Consider the following 27,035-nt stretch of genomic DNA (forward strand, 5'->3'; position numbering starts at 1 on the left):
TAATAATAGGAACCCAGCCCATTTCTCGTCGAAAACCCCTCCAAGAAGCGGAGAAGACTTAACGCCGGTAACTTTTCACATGATAGCCAATTGCCAATATGCGAAGTTACAAGTTATCCCCAACGACGTTGCCTACCTTCGGATAAATGCCGCCCGGTCAAAAGATTCCCCGACGGATGCCACTTGGAATCATAAGCCCATTAGCACCATGAGTAGGCTGCCGCTAGTTCCGCATTATCAAGGCGGCGCGAATACTATCTTTACTTATCCCCAGTCAAGGACGCCTCGGATGCCTGACGACGATAAGCCCCCAGTAATACACAAGAATAAGATCAGCCCTTCATCTTCTTCATGAGGACCATCCCGATAGCTACTACCAAGATCCAAATGTTATTCCCCCACGAACTTCAACAGTTCCCCGCCAGCCCTAAGTGCCAAGGAAACGACAGAACCCAACAGCCCAGGCAAACCGGCTGCAATCGTTTTTCCTAAGTTGGCCAATCCTTTACCTAACTTGCTTACGCCTGCGCCCGTAGCCTTAAGCGCGTTAAGGATAACTCCTACTACGCTTGAAATAGCAACTGCGAATGCCAGCGGAACGCTATACTTTACAAGGGCCTTTTTTATCTTTTCCTTGGTGGTAAGTCCCCGTTCCCGTTCTGCGGTGGCAAGTTCCGTCTTTGCCTCTTCGAGTTTTTCCAGGGTGGCTTCTAATTCCCTTTCTGCGGCTGCCTGCTCTTCTTCGGGGCGTGTTTGGTTATTATTTCCCGCTGCGCGTCGGCGTGTTGTTCTAAGTCTTCAACAGCGCCGCTTAATTGTCGAATTTGCTCGTCTTTAAGGGCAATGTCGTTTAACAAATGTATTCTGTGTTGTTCGACTTCCATTAGGGCGTTGGCGGAATTCATAAGTTCCTCATCCCTTTCATCTAAGCTTGCTAAGGCATCACGAAGGGCCTGAAACGTTCCATTTCGGTCTGCTATGGCAACGTCAGGTTCTTCCTTAACGACCTCGTGTTTTTCGTTTGCTGCGTCCCTTTCCTTTTTCGCGGTTTATAGTTCGTTAATTAGTTGTTTTCTTTCTCCCGTGGTGTCGTTCTGTAGTCCTTTAATTCTGTCCACGAGCCTTTTTATTTCCGCATCTTTTTCCCTTCGAATGGAGGCTATGGTCGCAAGCTTTTCCTCTTCAAGGGTAGAAATTTCCTCGTTCTGCCTTTCTATTAGCGCAGATAGGTCTTCGATTGTTCCTCTTGCCTGCTGAAATTGTATGACTTTTTGGTCTTCTGTCTTTCCACCTGCTTCGGGCGGCAGTCGCGCAAGGGCGGCGAACAGCCTTTGTTTGCCAATGTTCATTCGCTCCTCGGACATTTGCTCCTGTATTGCTAAATTAGGTTCCCCAATGGCTTGCCTTAAAGTTGGGGGAATCTTGGGGTCGGTAAAGAACCTTCCTCTTTCATCTCTAATTACGTAGACTTTAGAGCCGCTCCTTGGAAGTCTGCCCAGGATTATTTCTTTACCTCATTCATTGTCTTCATCAAATAGCATTATTGCTTTCTTAGGATCCCAATCGGTTTATAGTTCCACCAGCCTATCAAAGTCGTCCGGTTGTTCTTTTTCCATGGATTCATCCATCTGTTCCTGGACTTTACTAATCCATTGGGCTTCTGGAGCTTCAGGAACTGGCCCCAAGTCTTCCATTCGCAGATACTCCGGGACGGGGCTGTGTGGGTTCCTGGATTTGAACTTGGCCCTTAAGGAACGCATGGCTGCCCGGGCCCTGCCGCCATACTTGCTCCTTAATTTCTCAAAAAGGCTTTGTCCGTCCACGTTGTCATTAGGAAGCAGGGACTCGTATTCTTCATCGTTAATGTCGACTTGGCCTTCTTCGGTGTCGGGGTCAAAATCCGTTCCTTCTACTTCCATTATATATGATAAGCTCAAAGTTAAACCCCAACGTATTGCCTAAGCAGGTTGGTGGACTAAAGGCAGAACGCACCTTTCACCGGGTCACATTCACGCCCAGCAGCGCAAAACCAGGAGAAACCTTGTACGTAGGCGTACCCCGCCTAACGGATAACCTAGTATTGGTTCCTGGCACGTTAGCGCTAAGGTTTGACCTAACGGTGCAGCCCAGCACTGCGGATGAAAGGTGTTGCGTCAATAACGTAGGCCGTAACCTTGTCTCTAAGATGAGAATCAAGTTCGCCGGGGAATCCCTTTTGGACTTGAACAGGTACGATCTGTACGCTACTTACAAAGATTTGTGGTTGACTGCATTCGACCGCGCGCAAAGGATAGAACAAGGAATTGGTAGCCTCATCCTACGTAAGGTCCGCACGCCCGTTAAGACGCAGCCCACGGACTCCAGCGGAGAAACGGCAGTAGCAGATGCGAAGCGAATAAAGACGGCCTATGGGGCTAAGTATGTCATCCCGCTGGACTTTGAAGTGATTACGAACCATGGTGTGTATTACCCCAGGCAACTAAGCGAGTTACAGTTCGAAGTAACGTTAGCAGACACGACCAACATCCTTGGAGAGATGTCCACCGCAATTAGCGGGGCCGTTGATCCCTATTCTATCACCAACTTAGAGCTGCAGTATGAGACGGTATACAGCGAAGAGCTGGCCCGTAGCGCCGGCATGGAATATAGCGCCGGACAGGCATTCCTTTACGACCATGTAGTAATGTATAAAACATTTAGCTTCCTGGATAAGACGGACGAGGTTATCAACCAAAGCATTAACCTCCCCCGAAGAAGTCTCACGGGATTGATGCTGGTGTTTGCTAAGCCCTATGAGACTGGTAAGCGCGACTCCGAAGCCTTCCATAACCCCGGCATTACTAACGTGGGGGTAAATGTCAACGGAGTACCTAACAAGGTCTACTCCCAGGGAATAAAGCCCGCAGACGTGTACAGGGAGGCAATGCGCAAGTTTGGCGACCAAATTAGTCCTGAGGAATTCTTTAAGGATAAGTACGCGTTATGGATTGACATGCGCACCACCAACGACGAATCCATGCACGGCCAGGGTCTGCGGCTGGTCAACACCCAGGATGGTATTACTTTGGAAATCAAGCGCACAAAGAATACCTTCGCAGGCGACAGCGACAAGATAAACTGCTACGTCTTCGTTGTGTCTGACGCGCAGCTAAGCGTAGAAATGAACCAACTTAAAAAAGTTGCTTATTGAAATATTTGACTAATATACCATGTTACGCGTCTTCGATAACAACAACACCAAACTGCAATGCATAGTGCAAGGCGACAAACTGTATTTTAAAGCGAAGGTGGTGGCTAATGCCTTGGAATACGTTAACTCAATCAGCGCAGTAAAAGAGCACGTTTCAGAGGAAAACAAGGTAACTTTGGGGTCCATTAAGGGTGTCAATCTGGCCGACACCCTTAATGCGCAGCCGCATTCCGTCTACGTGACAGAAATGGGTCTTTACGAGTTAATATTCGGGTCTGAAAAGTCCGCAGCTAAAGAATTTAGAAAATGGGTGTTAGGCGATGTCCTTCCCACACTGCGCAAGGCAGGTAAGTATGAGATAGAGCGGCGCTTTAACAGCCCTAATAAGTTGGTATTCAAGATAGAGAATCAGTTTGACCTGCATAATAAAGTCGTAGACTACATCCGCAGGTTCTACCCCCAAATGCTCGTGACCCCTGGTCTAGGTGAACTGCAGGACTCCGACGGTAAACGCATAAACTGTTGGCAGAAAGGATATCAACGCCGTCAGCCCGACTTGTTAATCCTTAATGCACACCTGCGATACCGTGGTTTCTGCGTCGAGCTGAAGACTCCAAAAGGCAACGGGGCATTATCTGAGGATCAACGTCGCCTGTTGAACAGCTATAAGCAGAATGGTTATAAGGTGCTCATCAGCAACGACTACGATGATATTTGCAGGAGTATCACGGAGTATGCACAAGGAATGCCTTTACCATGTAAAGCGCTTTAAAAGCACGCAGACTCTAAGGACGCATTTAAAGATATTCCATAGAATATATGACGTTTAACGCGGTAAAGCAGATACACTGGCGAGATTTAAAGGAGGGTGCTACGTATGAGATAAAAAATTACGTAGCCTTCGAAGATATTGACAGGCTATGGTTGCTATTAGCACACGAAGACGTCACGTACAGTCTTTGGGCGACCGACCGTGTTCGTTACGTATTGGAGGGGCAAGAGTTCACGCATCTGCGGTCGTATGGTAAAAAAGATGGTCGCTGGGACTTTGACGTCGCAAAGTGCGTCCTTCGTTCGCCTCTATGTGGTTAAGAGTACGTTAGGATCGGCTTGGCACCAATGGTCCGTAAAGAGGTCTCCTAGGTAGGTTCGCCGACAGTAAAGGCAGTCGTATCTTTGCTCGGCGACGAAGGTGACTTTTTTTTCACGTGTTGGTCGGCGCGCGTCTTAAGAATGGGCTTAGGCATTTCAGGAATGGTGGGCACTACACACTCGGCGGGCAGCTCGCAGGTGGTACAGTCCATATATACTTAAGGTGATTAGGAATCCTCCCAGGAATGCGGCTAGATGGGCTATCATATATCAGAGTCTTATCCATTATTTATTAAGGGGTTACGGAAACTATTTTGAAGGAAGTCTTATTATTATTTATTATTTATTGAGGGGTTACGGAAACTATCCTACGATATCCCTTATTATTATTTATTGTTTATTAGGGGCAATTAATAATACTAGGAATTCTTCAAACACTTTACTCTTAATAATATCTGAATAATAATAAGCCTTTCTTTAAAATAGTTTCTGACTCACCTTAATAAATAATAAATAATGATAAGCCATATCTTGAAATAGTTTCCGACCCACCCTAATAATATCTAAATAAACATAAAGGATGTGTCAGAATAGTTTCCGACCATCCTTAATAAGAATAGGCATCCTTCTTTATGCATTTCCCCAACCGCCTTGGTGTTCGTCGCGGTGTTTCCTAATCCGCTCCATCTGCTCTTTGAACGTAATGGGGTCCGCCTGCACGTATAAGCACTGCCAAATATGTTGACCGTCCCTCCTACAGCCGCAGCGTTCGCAGTCTGCCTCCCAGTATTCCCTATCTTCCCAGCGCACACCTTCTGCGCGGTCAAGTCAAACATAGCAAAGCGCATGTCTATCTTCTTCTTTCGACGTATGAGCTGCACTTTTGTCTCCTCAGGACAACAGCGCGCCACAATATCGCCGTGGTACTTACATGCTACGCCATCTAGCTCATACCGCGTTAAACAGCGGAAACGATGCCAATCCTCTTCTTTATCCTCTTCGCAGCACACGCAAATGTTCTTCAGACACACGCGATTTTCCACATGGTACTTTAACATCTGCTTGCTGCTGAACAGACGATCGCAGTGTTCACAGCGCTTCTCCTTTGGCTTCCTACAGACCTCCTTCCTTACGTGATATTTTAACATTTGCTTGGAGCTGAACTCCTTGTTGCAGTGCGTGCACTCCATATATGATAAGAATTTAATAACCTTATATGGGATACCGCATGAAGTCCACGACGGACTCCTTAGCCCACATTGCCATCGTTACCAGCGCACCGAAACGTTCCCCACGCTTAATGGCGCTCATTTCATTTTTGAGCTCTCCTATTTCCTCTCTTAAGCGCCTGATTTCCTCCTCCTGCTCGTTAACCAGCTCTGCTTTCTTCTTTAAGACGTCTATTATGCCCTTAACAGACTCAACGGCCTCCATATATATGAACCCAGATCATATGCCCTGTAACGCGTTGATAGTAGGACCTACGGCTGCGGAAAGACCCAGTTCGTAGTAGAGCAGCTATTAGGATCCTTTAGATACCGATTTGACTACATAGTGCTGCTTTGCCCCACCTACGTGAACAACCACACCTGGACGGGTATAGGAGTAAAAGATGAAGACTTCTTCGTGGATATCTTAGACCCCAATGAGTTATCCAGCCACCTTAAGTTCTGGCATAGACAATTCCCTAAGGAAACGCAAACCCTCCTCATACTGGATGACATCGCCTGCGGGGACGACGTAAAAAACGCACGTCGGAGATAGTAAAGCTTGCTTTCAGCGGCAGGCATGACAACATTAGCGTTTGGTTGCTCTCGCAGCAGCTTACCAGTGTCTCCAAGCCTTTTAGGGAAAACATAGGTTCACTTGTCGTCTTCTACACACCAAGTAAGAGTGATCTGGAAACCATCTTAAGCGACTATGGTGGTGAAATATCCAAGAAAAATTTGCATGAATACATGCGGCATCTAAAAACGCACCAACATTCCAAGATGATCTTCTCTTTGAGATTTCCGTATTCCATAAAGATATATGGAGATTGAGCAGCTCATAGATGAAGTCCAAACACAGTTAGACGAAAGTAACCTTAAGGAACAACTTAACATCCTGGGAAGTGCAAGGAAATGATAGGCAAGGAACTTACCCATGAGCAAGTTAATAAGTTGTCGGAAGAGGAAGTTAAGAAGTTCCATAAGAGGTACGAGGCCGCCCTTGCAAGTAAGACCACGGACGCCGTAGCATACTCAGCAATTAAGTTCGCGAATAATTGCTTGGACTTGCACTGCCCATAGACGACGTGGAGCAACTACAGAAGGACATAAGAGACGACTATGTCATATCCCAAGAACTTAAGATAACCTGTGGGTGGTTGTCTTTGAAGTGCGGTAAGTTAATGGCAGTCGCCTCTGCGGCACTTCACGTAGCTCAGCATGTCGACTTGAAAGAACTTACGATGTCTTGTAAGGACTTTAAGAAGGACAGAGAAGTCGAAAGCATATTTACGGCAGCACTTGCCGAGGTCGACAAAGAACCTAATCAAGTACCTAGTTAAGTCATCCACGGGAGTTACTCAGTACCTAGTCAACTTGGTCAGGTCATCCTCAAGTCCTTCAAGTCCTTAGTATAAATGAGTGAACCAGAGTCGAAGGTAGAGCAACCTCGGGAGGAGCAGCAAATCACCAAAGCTAAATCTCCAGGCAGAGTCGCCGCGGGGAAAAAGCTCGCTGAGATGAACAGGAAAAACAAGGCAAAGAAAGAAGAAAAAGCGGAGGACGAAGGCGAATCCTTCATTAATCCAGGGTACGTAATTGGCGCGTTAGGAGTCGTCTTGGCCGCAGGCAGCCTTTACTTGCAATGGAAGGCAGCAAAGCCAAAGGTAGAATTAAAGGCCGTACATGTGACGCAGGAGCCCCCTAAGAGAAGCAGAATACCGGAGATGGAATAACCTTCTCGCTCTGTAATATAATGTCAACCGCGTTATTGAAAACTGTTGAAGAAGCAGCTATTATTACTTCCATTGTTGCGGGTATCGGTTGGGTAGGTAAAAAGGTGCTCAAAGAAGACTTTACTGAAGACCCAAACAAGAGCTTCGCTAACTTTGCCAAGATGACCGCTGCCGTTGGCGGGGCTATCATGGTAAAGGATTACCTGCGGAAGGAAAAGTACCTGCCCAATATATAAATGGCTAGCTTGGTTGCAGGTGGAGTTATTGCAGCTTTAGCATTTACTGGAGCTAATTATGGTGGTCGATATTTGGATAGATTAGTCATAGGTGATCACAGCGGAGATTTAGCCGCCGAAAGAAAGAGACACGACTTAGCGCTGGAAAAGTATCAAAGGGACGTGGCAGCTTGGAATGAAAAAAGACAAGCTTACAGGGATTGGTTGGACAAGAACTACCAAGACAAAATGCAGGCAGACAAGAATTTTGAAAACACAGACTACGCCTTTAAGCTCTATGCGCAGGCGCACCCATCGGCATCGATGAGAAAGCCCCAGTTTAAGAATTACTACCAGCCTTCTAAGAAACAAAAAGACAATGAGCTAGTATTTGTAGGAGTTGCAGGGCTGGCGGGAGGCGTGGCTTTGGCGTATTTAGTCTAAGCTACGCGAAGCATGAGCGTCTAATATTCATGATCGTCTTTTTGGGAAGCGACAAGAATAACTTTACCACTTATTTGAATCCCCCCATTAAAGCCTGTAAGGTTCGGCTCATAAGTTGCTCTTTGTACAATTCTTGGTATAATTTGATCAATGGTGTGGTCACTGAGCATACAGGAGGATCTAACTATCAAGCCGTAATGCTGCCCAATGGACATTACACCCCAATCACACTGGCCAAGGAATTAGCAAAACACGGTTATACTCTCACCACAGGATTACCACACGAAATGACCCTCAAACATAATATGTCAAATTATTCAGTAACTTTTGGAAAGTGTGACGCATTGGGGTCTTTATTATGTGCCTCGGGCAAGACGATTACCAACACGGCCATACCTGTGAAATGGAAAGTTGCATCCTCTTATGAAGTCAATTGCGACTTGGTCCATAGCTACAGCAATGGAAAAAAGTCTTTTCTTATGTCCAAGTTTCTGCCCAAGAGCAATCCATTTGACCTGGTAGAATACACTCCCATTTCTTTGTGCTACGATTTGTCTCGCGAATTGGTAGAAAGCATAAACATCACTATCAAAGTGGACGGAGAGACGGTGGACTTCAACGGACGCAAGATCAATCTTGTTTTGGAATTCATATAATGGGTCGAACTGAGGACAAGCTCAAGAGGATTTACTATGGGCCTGAAGGCTATTGGAGAGGAGCGTCAGCTATCGAGAAACTTGCAGCCGCGGCCAGGGTATCAGAAGAAACGGCCAAGAATTGGCTAAGAAAACAAACCTTCTGGCAGGTTTATCTTCCCGTGCCCAAATACATTCCCAGACCCAGCTTCACCGTAAATGCCCCCAATGAAGTTCATCAGGCGGATTTGCTTTTCTTGCCGCACGACAAGGTGAGAAGGAAGACCTATAGATACGCTTTGACCGTAGTTGATATCGCAAGCAGATACAAGGACGCCGAACCCATAACCAGCAAGGATTCTGGGGAAGTAGCAGAAGCCCTAAGTAGGATTTATAAGCGCGTTTTGAAATGGCCCAAGCTGCTGCAAGTGGATGCGGGAACAGAGTTCATGGGCATGGTCACCAAGACCCTGAAAGACCACAGCACCAAGGTTAGGAGAGCCGAAACTGAGTACCACAGGGGTCACAGCATCATCGAAAGAGTCAATAAGACCCTGGCCGAGCGTCTCTCTGAAGATCCCTCCAAACGCAACAGGGAATGGACCCAGAGGCTCCCCCAGGTCATCGTGGCTTTGAACAACGAGGTGGCCAGGGCTACGGGAATGAAACCCAAGGAGGCCATAAAAAAGAAACACGTGGAACACAAGTCCTACGTCAGAAGTTTAAGGGCGGTCGGACTGCAGGAAAAAAAGCTCCCCCGCGACATAGTGGTCAGATACCTTTATCAGCTGGGGGAACTCGAAGGTGGCAGTAAGAGAGCCACGGATCCTAATTGGTCCCTGGAAACATATGAGATTTCGAAGTCCGTCACCAAGGAAGGGCAACCCGTGTTGTATTACCTAAATGGCCCAAGTCGTGGATTCGTCAAGGAAGAGCTGCTCATAGTCCCCAAAGACTCAGAGTAGTGCTGCTCCACGCGACCGATTGCACTCTAGGCATGTCAACCTTACATTGCCTCTGCAATGCCCCCGTTTATTATTTATACGATCCACGGAGAACTGCTGATCGTCATTCGTAGTAGTGGTATGTTACACTTTGCGCAACGAGCACCTTTCTTATAGACGTCGTCCACACATAGGTCGAACGTCATATTTTTTTCTTCGTCGTGTCTTTTGTAGCGAAGGAGTTTCTTAGCAATGTTTCCTTTGGCTACGTCTTCGGGGGTTCTGTCATAACGCAGTTGCGGACCCCAGGCTCTTTTAGTTGTTTGGCGTACTCCACCCTGCTTACGGCGGTGTAGATAAGGTTGCTCCAACACAGCCGCTGGTCTATGATCCATAAGGTTTCTTTTATGGTAAGCCCTTGCGCGCTGTGGACTGTCATGCAGTAACCTAAGCGCCAGTCTGGATGGGAGGTTATTTTTTTCCACCTTTTCTATGGGTACCCAGGCTTTATCTGCGTTACTGCGTTCTGCAGTTGGATGTCAGTACCGGGTACGTAAACGTCGCGGCGCTGCATGCGGGTGTCGTGGGGTTTATAACAAACAGGTACGGGATGTGTAGGGAAGCGCTCTTGGTGTATTTTGAGTAATGTCTTTCTGTATGCGAGATTGTGCCGCGCGCTTACTACTTAGCACCAGATCTTTAGGATGTCAGGCGTATAGAAAGTCCTCGTACTTCTTCGCTCGTACGCGTTTGCGTAGTGTCTTGCATTGGTCGGCGTCGCTAAGACCCCGCAGTTCTGCTTTTAAGTTACGTATTTGATCTTTGCTGCGGTAGTCGGTGTTAATTTCTTCGGAGTGGTCTACTAGATCTTTTTACCATTCGTGCGGCATTGTGCCTGCTATAGGAGGCGGCTGGCATGGATCCCCAGCAAATACAACTTGACACTTTCCGCGGAGGAAGTCTACGAACTCCTGCAGGATTTCCAAAGGAACGGTACAGATTTCGTCCCAAAGTATTACTGGTGGTATGTCATGGATGGCTTCAGGTACCCACTTTTGACCGTTCCAACAAAAGAAGCTGTGGTATGTTTGCGCGTCGAAACCCATCTCACGGAGTTCCCTTTCCAAACGATGCGTAGGAGTTAGCACCTTTATCTTAGGAAAGAGTTCTAACACACGCGTCGTCTTACCGCTGCCGCCCGTACCGTAGAGGTAAGAGAAGCGTTGGTAAGAAATGGGGTCCGCAACTGAAGGTAGGGGGTCCGCGGTGGGGGTTCCCTCCAAGCTTTGATTTCTTCGTCTTTGACGCGCCATTGTCCACTTTCCGCTAACTCGTCTTCTGTGTAGAATTCTTTCATCTTCTCTAAGACGTGCGGTTTCACGTACAAGGAATCCGTAGCTACGCGCGGAACGTCCTCTTTGTCAAACCGTAGGAGCATTGCTAAGAGATTGATATGCGCATATGCGAGCATACTGGCACGCAGATGGTAATACTGCGGCCGATGGTCCTGGTAGTAACACAAAGCATTCCATTTGTGTAGTTGATCTTCTACTAAATAGTCCCATTTCTCCACAGACACCATTGTTCCTTGTTCATGGGTGCGCTTGATAAGGAAGCTTAGTTCGTCCGTTATTAGGCGTCTTTGCATATGTTTCTCGCCCTCCTTAGCACCTTGTGTGAACTTTCCTATGACGATTTTTGCGGTTGGGTTGTGCTCCGGTAACCACTTCGTGAAGCTACTGTGGCAAAGTATAGCTTCATGCGCGGTGTATTTTAGCAATTGGCGCTCTTCGAGGAACTTTAACAATGGTACGGGTATCCATTCTTTCTCCTGTAGATGCTTACCATACCAAGCGTAAATTATGGGGTGTAAGCCCTTTGCTAACTTCCAAGAGGTCAGTCTAACAAATCCTGTAGCCGGCGTAGTGGCCGTCTAACGAAACACGAAAGAACTGAGAGTCTGGGTGTCCGTAGCGGTCGTAATATTCCTTACAATCTCCTAGGCCTTTTTTTCCTCCTCTTTTCTTTTCAGAGTTAACTTACCTCCGCAGGCGGAATCTTCAAAGAACTCCCTGACTAACTTTCCTACGCAGTTGCCAGGATGTCGCATTGGCTTGAGCTTTTTAACGTCTGGTTCTTTGATCTCGTATGCGCCATAGATTACTACTGTAACAGGGTAAGCAACTTCGTAGAACAACATGTCGATGCCTATCAGCGCTCCAGGCCTGGTATTCTTGTTTAGGACGAACAAGCTTTGCTTACCAGACGCCCGAATAGGGTTACGACCTCTTTCTAGTATCCATTCACCGTCGTAATACTTTATAAACGTTAACTGTAAACGGTAATTACCTTCAGGCATCAGGTTTATTATCTTTTCGGCTCTTTCTTCGTCCATGATTTCTTCTGTGTCTCCTTCTGTGAATGTCGTGAAGGCGAAGTCGGCGTCCAAACGATCCAATACCTGGGTTCGCAACTTGCGTACAGTTTTGTTTTGAATGCTTTTGATGGCGTCCATCTATATCTAGGAAATATTTTAACCTTCGTTTACGACACACTCAGTAATGCGGGTCACCGGTAAAACCCGTAGAGAGCTTTTCAAATCGAATTACGCAGGCATTACACATAGGGACCTTACGGGTAATACCCGCGGCCGACGCACGTACGTGAAGGCGGGTAATACCCATGTAATTCCGGGGGGTGACCGCGGTTCCCCCTAACTGCTGCTGAAGGACCAGAAGTGCTTAGGGTTTTCCTGAAGTTTTCCAGACAGAGACTTTAAATACTGTTGATAACTTGAGTTGATGAGTTTCTTAGTTTTCTTTCTGAGTTCCTTGAATTTTAAGTATAGTTCCTGTGATTCACTTGTCTTCAAACGTTTCCAGAGTTTCTTCTTTTTTCTAATTAGTTTCATGATTTCGTTGTTAATCCATGGAGGTCTTGATCGTCGTTTAATTGTAACTTGAGGAATGTGACAATCAATAGCAGAAAATAAGATGTCTTGAAATTTCTCCAAACAAGAGTCAATGGAAGCATCAGAAATAACCAGATCCCAGGGCAAAGCGTGTAGTGTCTCTTTTAGACCTTTAAGGTCAGCATTTTTGTAACAGTAGACCTTTCGTTGGGCATTATTAGGCCTTCTCATCTTTGAGCGTATCTTAAAAAGGTAACTGGGCAATGGTCAGAATCAAAGGCATTTGGACGAACCACAACATCTTCAACAAGAAATTCATTGTTTGTAAGAACTAAGTCCAAAATGTTCCCAGTATCAGCTGAATATCTGGAAACACGAGTTAAATGCAAGGTCTTTTGTTGCAGGAAGAAATCACCCAAGATATTACAAAACTCTTCTGTTCCAGGGTCAGAGATGAGGGGACATTCAGTATTCCAATTAATATTTGGAAAATTGAAATCTCCAGTCACAATTAGGTTTGATAACCCTGTCTCTGAGTACTTGACCAGAAAATCTTTAAAATGAACAAGAAAAGAATCATCTGCATTAGGTGGTCTGTAGAAAGTAGAGAAGAGAACACACATAGGGTTTGGTCGAATCTCAAGGGCCAGCATCTCGGCTTCAACTTTGAGGTCTTTCCTATGAATACAGGAGATGTGATTTCGAACAGCAATAAGCACTCCTCCACCTCGTTTATTGCATCTATCCTTCCGGAAGATATTGTAGGATGCAAGATGAAGCTCAAAATCCTGGTAGTTGACATCCAACCAAGTCTCGGTCATGGTAATGATATCAAAGGAATCCGTGAGCAGTAAAGCCTGTAAATCAACTACTTTATTACGTATACGTCTAGCATTCAAAAGCAGGACATTTGGAAAATTGGTATGCCCAGTAGTACCAAGGTTCAAGGAAGATTGTAGATTATCAGAGCCATCAGTAACCATAGTGCTTTCTTTGAAGAATGAATCAGTAAAGTTGAAAGGAAAAGTACAGTCAGTACAGTACCAATTTACTTCAGAAGAGCTTAGTTCGGTATACGTACGAGTATTCATATTGATACACTTGATATGATGCCATTTACAACATCCATCACATAAGATACCCTTCTGATTCGAACGAACTGCCTTGCAGCAAACGGCACAAGGATGTTTCCACGTGGGTGGTTTCCTTCCAACACGAGCCTTCACTCCATTGGTATCCGAGGAGCCAGAATAACCAAGGTTTGGATGAACATCACCACAGATTAATAGGTTATCCAATTTGAGGGAAGCAGATGAGTTGTTATAACAAGCAATTCTTCGAAAGAAGTAGTGTTTCTTACGCTTTAACGTACAACCAAGATGGCCGCTTGAGCTGGATGGCTTAACGACATCAAAATCCAGTTTAAATATCTCGTTGTAGGCCAAAAGCTCACCAGCTGTGCAGGAAAGACCGCTAGAAAAGTTAAATTTCTCGGTGATTTGAGATGATTCGGTTGCTAAATAAGTCAAAAATAAAAAGATTTGGAGAGCAAACGCTTGCACGTCTACCTCCCATGCCTGGAGTCTAACCATTTGCCATAAACCTTGCCGGTTTAAGGTCTCGATAATCTTCAAAATACTTTAGTACTTTGGGTATTACGTTAGGTATTATACTTTGGGTAATGGTACTTTTAAGTTTTGATTTTAAGTTTATTTAAGGAATATGAACTGCGCGCACGTTACTACTGTGATGTAAACGTCACGTCGGGAACTGTAGAGTAGCCAAGTATTTCTCTTGCTTTTCGAGTACTGTACAGCTCCCAGAGTGTTTATATCACAGTACAGAGACATAAGCAGCCGTTTTATATTGCTTTTATAAAGTATTTGACATAAACATGGTAGCCAGCTAATCAGCGCGCGCGTTATATCTCAAATATTTTATAATAAATAGACATACATTATACACTTAATGTCTGGTCTCTCCGGAAATAGTTAGTTTTGTTTTCCCGAGAGTCTCGAGGGAAACATCGAGACTCGAGGGAAAACAAAATAACTAATTTTCGGAGAGACCAGACATTAAGCGTTTTGTCATATGGTAATTAAGAAATATTGAGAAGTCAGTTTACGAAATAAAAACTTTATTTAGCAATATATTTTTAAATGAAAAATGCATGAAGACTGACAAATGATTTTACAAATACAACTCTCATACGGTCTTGTATTTCGCTACCAAAAAGCGAGGAGAGTAGCAATAGTATTTTTAGCCTCTTTTTTCGTATTTTCCGAATCCTTTTTCTCGATGAACGTCTGTATCTATTCTCTAGAAACACTGGAAATTTTCTGCTTTTTTCCTTTGAGCTCCATTCACATTGAAAATTCCAGCAAAATACCTGCTCCCGCTTTGTTGTTTGTGAGCAGCCAAGCGAGATGAGACCGTGCATGATGCGAAATAATTTGATGATATGATCATTAGCAAACAATAGAATTCCCAGAGCATCAAATCGTTGGGAAACGATCAATGTTTTCTGTATTTCTCGTTCGCTTTAGATCGCTTTAAATGTGTTCAATAGTCTTACAATTTTGTGTAATATTAGTTTAAGTTCTAATTTGTACCCTGACGTAGTTTTGAGAGAAATTATCAGTGAATTTTAGAATAATGGAAGATTTAGTAAGATTGACTAGAAAACTGCAATGCAAAGTGTGCATCAAATGTTTACCGTGTCTTATGCATTATACATTTTCACAAAATCGCATAAGTCGATTACCTTCAAAATATTCCTTTTAAAACTAGATACAGAGTAAAACTAAATGAGCAATGACTTTTGTGAATATATAGCTCTGAAATATTAATTTCGGTCGTATCAAATCCTATTGTTTAGTTTTGAAGTAGATTATGCACTATATTTAAAGAATCTCAAATATCTCATAATTAGCTAAATAGATTTTTTCAAAAATCCCTACAAATGGAGGCATCTAGTATATAATTATGTGGTACGAAGCATTTTAGTGTTGAACGCTCTGCAAGGCTAAAATTGCTCTCTAAACGAAAACAAATATTTCATCAGAATCACGTGTTATGACGTCCGATCTCATTAAAAACTGCATCAAACATTAATTCAACCTTTATCTGACTTATGTGCAAAAAAGATTTGCAATCGGATAAAACACGTTTATTCGCCAGCGTTCCAAACTTGGAAGGTAGCGGTCAAGCGTGAGGGGGTCCAACCACCTTAATTCAAGGTTTGACTTGATGTAGTGTTCATACATTTTTATTTATATATCAAATGCAACATCGACTTGGAATCATTCTTTCGTTGCCTCATTAAAGTGAATTACGGAAAGCTATATCGAATCCGCTATATTGAATCAGTAATATTATATATGAAAAAGACGTATTACAACGTAGTACCACATTTTCTTTATAATGCCCTACAGCTCTTTTAAAATAACAGGTTGTTAAAAGTTTTTGTGTCATGTTGCATGCAACTCGATGTTGCATCTTAGTAAGTTGCTTACTAAGCTTGAACTGTAAAATATATATTTTTAACTAATTACTTTTGACACTGATTTATATTTTTTTTCCATAAATGTAATTCTTTTTTCTTTTTTTTTTTTTTTTCTTTTTTCTTTTTCTTTTTTTTTTTTTTTTCTTTTCGATTAGTCGACAGGCGTGGTAAATAAGAGGCACAGTTACCAACAAACTACGTCAACAAATAGGACGTTTGCATGATGCCGTCATTTGACTCCCACTACCATAATGCTTCGCGAATTTTCTTTCTTATTCAAATTTGTATTTCCCTATGAAAATAGTAAGACAATTGGTGCTAATTAACTGAATAAAAGAAAGTGTGCAATGGAGTCTGGTAGTAGAGGTCAGTGACGCCATCATGCAAACGTCCTATTACGAACCGCACGCGCATGGAGCCAAAGCGTGCTTCAAACCGTTTTTCTTTCAAACCTTTGGCGCGTTTTCTTATGCGCCTCGTAAACCATGGAATTTTTTGAATGAATTATATTATTATATAATTACCAATAAAAAATCTATTTTTCTCTATTTCGAAAAATTGATATTTTCACATGTGAAAATAACATGTTATTTTCACGTGTGAAGATAACACCATTGTGATAGCTATTCAGAAATACACGGAAAGAATTGCCTGAAAAGCCAAAACATACTTCATTGATAATCATATAATAAACAGAATATTACATTGCCGCTTGGAGATACGAATTTTATCTTCTCGTGAGAGAGATCTTTTCAACACTTGAAGATAAAATTCGTATCTCCCGCGCGCCCATGCAATATCCTCTATATGTTACCAAATAGATCAATTATTTGATTAAGAAAATAAACGCAAGAATTGCTGGACGTTTCGAGGACATCCTGTCATTATTTTCAACAATATTTTCCTGCATTTGTTCTTAATCAAATGTTCATCAAGATCCATACTAGATCAATAATTCATTTATAAATTATTCTAGAACAATATTATAATAATCACACTGACAATATTTGATTTTGTATGTGTATAAGTCTATTGTAAATATTAGAGTAACTAATCAGAGAAACTGGATTAAAAAAATTTCATACGCAAATCAATGACTATGGAATCACGCGCATCCGCCAAAAAAGCTTAATTCGATATTTTATAAGAGCATTTTAGATACAAAATCTTTGCCTCAAATGCTTAAAGTGCAGTCACATGTTCTGTGTGTGATTTCAATGGTGTTATTTTAGGCATGTCAATATTAGCATCTTTGCACTCATCCCTGTTTTTCCTGAAGCAAGATGCCCAAAAATCTTCCTTCGCTGATTCAGCTTCTTCGATGGTCTGGTGCATATTAGCACAGATTGTTTCAGGCAGCCAAAGGGTCACGACTGAAGCTATAAGTGCTAGGACTCCAAATATTGTTACAGGCAGTGTAAGGCTTAGTCCTGGAAGTTGGGCCTGCAAAGAAGGTTTAAATTGTATATATGATAATATATTTAAAATGATTTGACTATCTCAGCCATCAGCCAATCAGCAACCCACATATCCCTTATTGAGCAACCCATTCTCTTCTACCCATATACCCTCATCCAGCCTCAGTATCAGCTATTCATAATCCAGCAAAACATCTAGCCATCCAGCCATTCAGTAAAACAATACTTGAGCGACAAAAATAATTAGCCGGGTAACCATGAAGTTGCATGATTCTCACGCGGTTAAAAAAGACTTACCACCATTACAATATATGGAGAAAGCATTGCACCAATACGAGCGGTCATAGAGCCCAGTCCCATGGCGGTGTTCCTGAATCAGAAATATATATTATGCTTATATATTTTTTGTTCTTTTTTCAACAATATATATATATATATAGTCAAGTGATATCTCGAAAACATATATCCTGAATATGAATATATATATAATATATATATATATATATATATACACTCGATTGCAGAAACGTTTTAGTATACATTTATACAGATATCTAATTTATTCAGTATATTTAATGATATAAAATCGGAAAAATCGCTTTATTTTTTTGTGTCATTCAATGACTGTCAAAATATTTTTTCTTGTCTATTAGATCGTACAGATTATAAATCAGTAGGTTTTATTAGCTGAAAATGGTTATTTTGCATTATGCATCTCATTAGATATTTGTATAAATGTATTAATGTATACTACAACGTTTCTGAAATCGAGTGTATATATATATATATTCATATTCAGGATATATATTTTCGATTTATCACTTGACTTCTATCACTTAGCTATCACTCATAGATAATTGGCCTTTTAGGGGTAAAAATCATTAGTTGCCGACTTGGATGACTCGGTTAGCTTTTAGGGGTCATTTTCAAAAGTTTCGAGTCTCCATGCATCCACTCTCCCCCTCCTTCAAGAGGAACAATTTATATAGTAGTATTTATAATTACTTACCTAACCACCGTGGGATAGAGCTCAGTCGTAATCAGATAGATATTATGAAACTCTGACCACACAAAGGATCTTCCCAAAATTGCCATTGTTGTTATTGTTATTTCGTACTCTTTTGGCAACCCAAGGATGACAAAGGAACAAACAACAACCACGAACATGTACACGCAGTATGGAATTTTTCTTCCATATCTATCATTATGAAAGAAAGTAAAAAATCAAGAAAAAATTGCTTAATTCCTTTTTTCAATACCTAAAACGACCACTTGCCTGATCGATAAGTCAGGGCATGGCTAACTCAATAATGAAATATAAGGAAAGTGACATCATTAAAAGTTTAAATACCCTTCACAGGTCACAGTGATACCGTTGAATATGCATATATATATATGCATGAATCGGAAAGGAAAGAGAAACCTTGCCCCACAGTGGCCACAGCTAAAATTAATATAAAATTTCGAGTGCGTTGGGCTTCTTTGAGGGAGGAAAACCAGCAACCAAACAGAATTAAAGGAAATGCGTGAAAAAGATATCCGAAAGTTAACCACACCAATTGCACTCAACCTGTCATGAAACCTGAACTTTAAATGGTTTTTGGATCTTCAACTCACCGATGAACTGTGAACCATACAACTCCAATGACTGGGATATCAATAAGGTTCATGAGGAAGTAATTCAGATAGATGCTTCCTGGTAACTGTGTGGTGTAAAGATCAAACCCAAAATAGACCAAGGATACTACAAACCTGTGTTTATGATCAAGAAAAAAATTATTTGGCGATTGGAAAATTAGAGGTCTGGACCGCTAGCATTTATATATTTATTATCAACAATATTTATGCAGAGGTGCCCAGATCAGCAAAGCTGGTTTGAATGGGGCTCTGTTTAAATTAAACTTACAAACAGCATGGCAGCATGGCAGCATGGCAGCATGGCAGCATGGCAGCATGGCAGCATGGCAGCATGGCAGCATGGCAGCATGGCAGCATGGCAGCATGGCAGCATGGCAGCATGGCAGCATGGCAGCATGAGCATGGCAGCATGGCAGCATGGCAGCATGGCAGCATGGCAGCATGGCAGCATGGCAGCATGGCAGCATGGCAGCATGGCAGCATGGCAGCATGGCAGCATGGCAGCATGGCAGCATGGCAGCATGGCAGCATGGCAGCATGGCAGCATGGCAGCATGGCAGCATGGCGGCATGGCGGCATGGCGGCATGGCGGCATGGCGGCATGGTGGCATGGCAGCATGGCAGCATGGCAGCATGGCAGCATGGCAGCATGGCAGCATGGCAGCATAGCAGCATGGCAGCATGAAAGGTTGGAAGGATAAAATAATTGATTGTGGAAGACAAGGTAGTTAGGTACGGTAGGGTGAAAGAATGAAAGGAAGGAAGAAAGGGAAGAATTGAGGAGACCTATGGAAGACAGAGGAGATGATCTTGATATTTTTTAATATAATGTAACCTTACCAGTTGTAACACACAATGATTGTCCATTTCCTTAGTTTAGGAGTCCGTACAAGGTCTAATGGATTGTACCTCTTATGGAAATCTCCATCTTTAATTTGCTTTCCATCTTCCCTTACATATTCCAGTAACTCTCGTAGCGCTTGCGTATCCAGAGTTTTATTTTTCTTTGCGCCACATTTCATAAGCACCGCTTGGGCTCGCTCAATGTGATCGTGGGCGAGAGACCATCGTGGAGTTTCAGGAAATACGCTAAAAAGGGATAGAATTGATAATTAATAACCTTTCAGAAATATTTAAGGTGAATAAGTATCCTTCTACAGCTGATAGGATAGGATTCTAGTACTACATATTATAGGTTATCTTCCCAGAAGGCTTGCAGGCAATCCTCAACGATTACAACAATGCAGCCTTGTCAGTAGAAAGTCCTCAAAAAAAAAAAAAAAAAAAAAAAAAAAAAAAAAAAAAAAAAAAAAAAAAACCCTGCCGCATCGCAACGCGTGCCGCCCTGAATTGCAATTTGTACGATTATCGTCTACTCGTATTGGATCGTTTAACTTTAAAAAATGACAATTGCAACAATAGCGCTAATGTTAAAAGACAGTGTGAGATGATTTCACGATCGACTGAAGAGACTCCAGGGTTTCGATTTCTAAGTATCCATGTATGCAATACATACCAAAAGAAAAAGAAAAACACAATTCCACTGAGGCTTCCAATGAGAATGTGCAATCTCCAGTCCCGAACGAAGTAGGCCAATAAGACTACTGCCCAGGCCCCAAACTTCCAAAACGAACCTTGGGCTTTCCCAGCATGCGTGCGTTTGTTGGGACCCACCATCTCAACGATGTAGACAAACTGAGTCAACATGCATCCAGCCAATGAAAAGCCGACGAAGAAGCGAAGAAAGATCAACAGGGGTATTGAATTTGCAAATGATGAACCGACACCAAACAGTATCTGTAGAGTGACCAAAAGATACATTAGAAACGAATGGACACTATATAAACAAACCTGATAAATCCGGCTAAAAATGCAAATTTGTATATAAATATGAATTTTCTTAGACAAAATTTATGTGTTAATATATATGCACCATTTTTTTTTTCTAGGAAAGAAGATTCGAAACTAAGTGTACAAATTTTAGGATACACATAGGGTTAATCAAGGTTCTTGTAATAAGTCAGGGCATGCACTACAGGGATGTAGCTAGATAGAAGAGGAATAGAGAGGCAAGGAGAGCTCGCGGGAAGAGGAGAGGAAAGGATGGAAAAAATGGGGTTCAACCCCCTTCAAACTCCATGATTGGCTTTGCCAAACTTCTTTTTTGCCTCGTATTCCGCTTGTTTTGTTAGATGAATAATGACTCACAATGAATGCAAGACTGAGGAAAATAGATGTTCGCCTTCCAAATGAATCCGCTATCCACCCACTAACAATAGAACCGACGAGCATTCCAGCGAAGTAACTAGACTGTATGGAAGCCCCTAGGTATGCCCGGTCACACAACAGATTCCACTGAAAGGAAAAAAAAAACATTTGAGGTTCAGTATACAAGTGGGTAGAGCATACGAAAAATGTGTAGGGTTGTGGCTTCGAATTCAAACTGGATCTCCAATTTTCGGCGTGCTTGTATACGGATCGATAGACCCCTTTCGAATTCCAAATTACCGTTGTGTTTCTTGATTACAGACTCATTTGCACAGGGTTAGCCTCGAGTTTGTTCAGAATATTCACGTGTTCCAGTCAAGGTCCGTCGAGTTTCAAAATGTTTGTATTGTTGAAGTTGTGCATTCTTTCCTTTTCTGTTGTTATTTGTGAATATTTAAACACTGATACGAGGCTAAGCCTGTGCAAATGAGTCTGTAATCAAGGAACACAGCGGTAATTTGGAATTCGAAAGGGGTCTATTGGCTTTGATTTCCAAATTAGCACCCAAAGTATTATAACCGAAAAAAATTTTTCTAAAGTTTTACATGTAGTTGAATCACTCGATTTAAGTTTGTTTTCCCATTTCAAGAAACCACGTGAATGATTTTCAATGGGAAAAAACAATCGTTTAAAAAATGGGTAGTTGGTGGTAGTTACACCTACCTCAGATACAGTACTAGTAAAAGGTCCATCAAACACGTAGTTCGTACAGTTGTTGCAGCATTTGTTTGCCTCACACCACGTAGAATTACCATCAGAGCAATGAAACTTTGGTGTACCCAATGCGAAAATAGATTGACCAAACTGAAAGGCCATGGGGAACTGAAGCATGCAAACGCCAAAATACAAGATTATCTGGTAGGGACCCATTGTACGCACTAGCTGAAACACTTCATCAAATTCGTATCGTTTCTTCTTGTTAGTGCTCTCCATGGTTAGTCTAAAACATTGAAACATAAAAAGCTTAGAGTACAAACACTAAAAGTGTGCAACACATTGCACTATTTAGTACTGAGTAAGTAGTGCTAATTAAACAATAGAAGACAATAGGATTAGCATAATTTAGCAGTATTTAGAGGTACTTATGTTACACACTTATAGTGTTTGTACTCTAACAACGTACTGGCAATAATTATAAATAGTTTTTAGTTTATTTGCAAACTTTACTTGTCAGTAATAATGATGGTTATGATTGGTGGTGGGGGGGGGGGGGGGGGGGTTTGAATTGACATGTTCACGAGGACATTGACCATGAAAGTAACGATGATACACATGATAACTGGTAATGGTGATGATTGTGATGACACATGATGGAAGCATTGATTATAGTGTATGGTGATGCCTCTGATGATATTTTGCTCAAGTTATAATTTTTCTCGTACTGGTCATTTTTAGATTCATATCGGTACTAAATAACAAAGCATTCCTCATTAATTTCTCTTGTTCATGCATGACACCGACTTGGTGGCTATAGCTTAATAGTGTTGTCTATTTCTCGAGGGATTGGAAAGCCGTAGTTCTAAATATAGATGGACTGGGATAACGATATCTCCTAAGAAAGATACGCGAGTTGTTGTACGCTTCGGTTAATTGTACTGTCTCCTGGTTTAATTAATAGTGACCTTATATTAACCCTTTGACTCCTGCAACACTAGCCTACGTAGCCGGCCCTCTTTTGGAGGCCTGGGGAGAGAAGAAAAGGGAGAAGAGGCCCCAAAAGAGGGCCGGCTACGCAGGCTACTGCAACACCCGAAACGGATCGCAAAAAAAAAACCCACCTTATTTGAAAAAATTAAGCTTTAACAATTTTTTGCCATGCAGTTGGTCTGAATACAAGTTTAAATTCTTCTTTAGTAAACGTGTATTCTTTTTCCACGGCTAACCAGACGTATTTCATAGCTACTCGATTCTTCACTTGTCTGCATCGCAATGCATCATGGCAAATTCCAGAAATGTTGGACAAGGAGTAAGGTCGATTATGTTTTTTTATATTTTTTCCACCTCAAAATAGAGTCACTCGGTCCTACGAACGAAATATCGGCGTCAAAGAATTTTCCGTGAGCCAAATATTCGACAAAATGGCTGTCCATCTGTTTAAGAGGTTACATGATAATAACGCCAAAATTTTTCAAATGTACCCAGTACAAAAACCCCTTGCATACTCTCAGTTTTTTAAGATAGGGCTGAGATACGCTACATGTCTAAGGTCTTCATGATGTTCTCCAGCACTCCACAGATAGAAAATAAGGCTCTCAAAATTTCGCGATATCGATCACACCAGTGGCGATCTTTGTACTGACAATGTACAAACGCCAAATATGGTTTTGCTAGGGTTTGCAGAACGTTTAGGCCCAGAAAAAAATAAATGAATACCTCAAATATATCCAGGAGTCAAAGGGTTGATGTTAATGATGATGGTGATGGTAAAGATGATGCATGGTGATGCTAGGGAACTGATACGTGAATATTGATGGCTGGTGATGGTGATGGTGAAGTGTTACATGATGATGATGGTAGTCATATGATGGTGTTGGTAATGGTGATAAATGATGTATTTTGCTGATGGTGATTTGCATAGTATGATGGTGGGAAAACGACCATGATGGATGATAATGATGAATTGATATATGCAGATGTTCATGGTGATGGCGAAAACAATACATGTTAATTTGTGATGGTGATGATATATCGAACATTGCCCCAGAAAAACCAATGCTTAACAAATGCAAATCACGAATTCCTTGAAATGCAAAGTGTTCTGATTTGAATTACCTAAGATATATTAAGGTAAGGTATCTACATTAATGTTGAAGATGGTAGTTCAGGTGATATTAATACACAACATTTGCTGACATGTACAGTTACAAGCCAAAATGCTTCAAAGATGCTTCTTTCAAAGATTTTTTCGAAAATTCAAACTCAAGGCTTATGATACACGGATGGGGTGTGCCACCAGGACCTCAAAACCCTGACCCTATCCCAGACCTAAAATTTTGATTTTACATACCCTACCCCAGACTAAGACGAATAATTGTACACCCTATCCCAGACTAAACCCAGTTAGTCAATAGATTGCAATCAATATTTATTAACGTATTTATTGTTTTTTTGCCGGCAGAAAGCGTAGCCTATTCGCCAGAAGAATTGTCAACTAGAGTTTTATTCTGCCTTTTCTTCATTTGTATGATATCAATATATATTTCAGTATCTTGTATATTTGATAGTAAATTAATCAAAAATCTCTCTATCCTGTACACATCAGTCACCAACGTAAATATTTGTCATTTTTCTCTGCATATTTTTTTCCTAATATGACTTAACTTTGCATTGCTTCCTTAACTTTTACTTAAGTAAATATAAAAAGGCTGGGGGACAACTAGAAAGCATCACTGTTAATTTGTCCTCCAGGCTCAAATATCTCGACTAATCTCTATTCTCAGTCTGTATTGTCATATGCACAAATAATATGAATAGAAATTAGTGTAATTTTCCTTATCACTTTATTATAGATATTTATTATACATTTATATTATATTTAAATTTCTATATATTGTCACAAAATGTAATTAATATTTAGGAGCAATAAACTTCTGTTCTGTTCTAGATCTGTCCAGACAAAAACGACCAAATCGTTAACCCTATCCCAGACTAAAATGATACCCTATCCTAGACAAAATGTCAAAAAGTGATACCCTACCCCAGACCCAAAAGCCGAAAAACCATACCCTATAGGGCGGCACATACCCGTATAGCAAATATAGGGGAGTACCACCCCCCCCCCCCCCCCCCACGGGATGGAATATGACTTATTACAATGAATAATCAATGTTCTACGTTCCAATATTCTATTTCATCTTATCTTTGGAGTAACGAGAGCATCGGGTCAGTCAGGAAAAACAAATATTTGATACCTTTATTTACTTATGAATGTCATCTATATATATCCATTACATACGTTTTAGTTCCCAGAATGAGTATTTTTGACTCCTTTAATATTCCAGATCATACACAATTTTTGTTACAAGGAAAGTTTTTTCCACTTATCGATGCGGAATTTCAGTCGGGTAAGCTAATTTCATGTGCGGAAATCCAGTATAGATCGAGTATTTGTCAATAAAGTTATATATCTCGGCTATCCATGCAGATCGAGGAGGATCTATGGCTATCTCAAATTTCAATCGGTTTAATATATGTGTGCCATCGTTTTCTAATTGTATTGCTACTACTAATGCTTGTACTAAGGTATTGCTTTAATGTGTCTGATGAACATATGTTCGACTGATTAATTAGGCAAATGAATTAAATAAGTCAGTCGTAGGATATGTGCTGAACCTGAGAGTATTCGAAAGTACTCCAGTGTTTTACCGTGTTATCTCTTTCTTTTTTATGAGCTATAACATACACTACTTAAGTAATAAGTAGCATTGTTTTTTCAATTTCCAAAATATTACACGCAATGCATGACGGGATACCCCTGGGATCTTCCGTACTATCCTACCGTACTTCAAACTAAACTCACCTTTTTAGCAGATTTTTTGGATTTGTTTTTCGAAGGTATTACAAGTGGTTAAGTTGAGAGGATGGTACGTACGAATCAGGAGAAAGCAAAGACGAGCAGAGACACTAGCGCAAACACACTCTGATCTTTGCTTCACTGAGCCGTAACCTAAAACATTTGCTTGAGTGTTTGACAGTTGGAATGTTCTGGAACATGGAATGGACTGGACCCGACAAAACATGGACCGGAAAGCACGGGTGGCGTAGCGGTGTGAGCGCTCGCCTCTCATCAATACGACCCGAGTTCGAGTCCCGCCGGGTTCGGTGTTGCATATATGAGTATAGTTGTTCGTTGGTTCTCCGGTTTTCCTCCCTTCGCAAAAATCAACTTCTAAATTCCAATTCGATCACGGAATGAGGGCCACAGGTTTGTTAGCCACTGGCTATTAAGTGCTACCCTCGTGAAAAAGGACGGGGACGTAGGCATGGACCGTAGTAGAAAATATGGACTTTGTGGAAACCTTATCTGTATGTCACATTGATAATCATCATAATGTAGCAAACTTTTTATTTTTTTAGATTATAACTTCAAAATTTCATACGCACAAACTTTTTTGACGGTTTTTTATTCTAGTACGGGTGATCGTCGACAATTTCTATCTTTAAAGTGACTGTAACGTGGCGCATACTCTCTATTTTAACGATATTGTTGCTCAACTAGATCAGCTCCTTAGTAGTTTAGAAATCAAAACTCAGCTCAAATAGGTCTTGACATTTGCAATATAATTTCGACACATGAAATTCGATGTCTAAACCAGACCAGTCCATGTTCTAAACCATACCGAAAAATACTTGAAAACAACATTCCCGTCTGCAGCTCTCGTTCAGTGCTAAGGTGTAAGGGGTTGAAGAAAAAAAAAACTGTCCTTGTTATTCCCAGGGCAGCTTTTTTTACGGGGAATTAGATTCTCTTGATTTTTTAAATTTGTTTCTTGCTTTTGTGATACCTTTTTCTCCTTCATTATCTTAATGATCGCGGCCGCTTGCTTATCTTCTTTCCATGTTTTCTCGACATGCATGATTTTTTGGTTCCATTCTCAGTTCTATCGTTTGTCCCTTGTATGTGTATGTTTATGCAGGGGCGTAGCGAGGACCTAGGAGCTGGGGGGCACTGACACCCCCCCCCCCCCCCCCCCAAATTATTCCTCCTTTCATAAAACAAATAAACGAATAAACGCGCAAACAAAAAAGAAACGTATTCGTAATCGTATAAACTGATTTATACAGCGCACTTTCCTAGGTTGCAATAATTTTTTTTCCCTCTTTCGTTTTGG

At 41.7% G+C, this 27,035-nt stretch overlaps 1 protein-coding gene across 1 annotated transcript; it reads right to left on the reverse strand.

Moving 5' to 3' along the window:
• Positions 1-16,019: 16,019 nt before the first annotated feature.
• On the reverse strand, positions 16,020-25,853 carry LOC116294230 (organic cation transporter-like protein). Its single transcript, XM_031701786.2, has 9 exons — positions 25,724-25,853; positions 21,868-22,144; positions 21,145-21,291; positions 20,453-20,733; positions 19,777-20,025; positions 18,916-19,050; positions 18,308-18,496; positions 17,596-17,668; positions 16,020-17,323 (listed from the first exon to the last, which is right to left on the reverse strand). The coding sequence occupies exons 2-9, from the start codon at positions 22,135-22,137 to the stop codon at positions 17,063-17,065; spliced, it is 1,605 nt and encodes a 534-aa protein (XP_031557646.1). The 5' UTR covers positions 22,138-22,144; positions 25,724-25,853; the 3' UTR covers positions 16,020-17,062.
• Positions 25,854-27,035: the final 1,182 nt, after the last annotated feature.

This window comes from Actinia tenebrosa, unplaced genomic scaffold (genome assembly GCF_029948245.1).
Source record: "Actinia tenebrosa isolate PJP-AT-01 unplaced genomic scaffold, QUT_ActTen_1.0 PGA_scaffold1__47_contigs__length_23844297, whole genome shotgun sequence".
Taxonomy (NCBI): Eukaryota; Metazoa; Cnidaria; class Anthozoa; order Actiniaria; family Actiniidae; genus Actinia; species Actinia tenebrosa.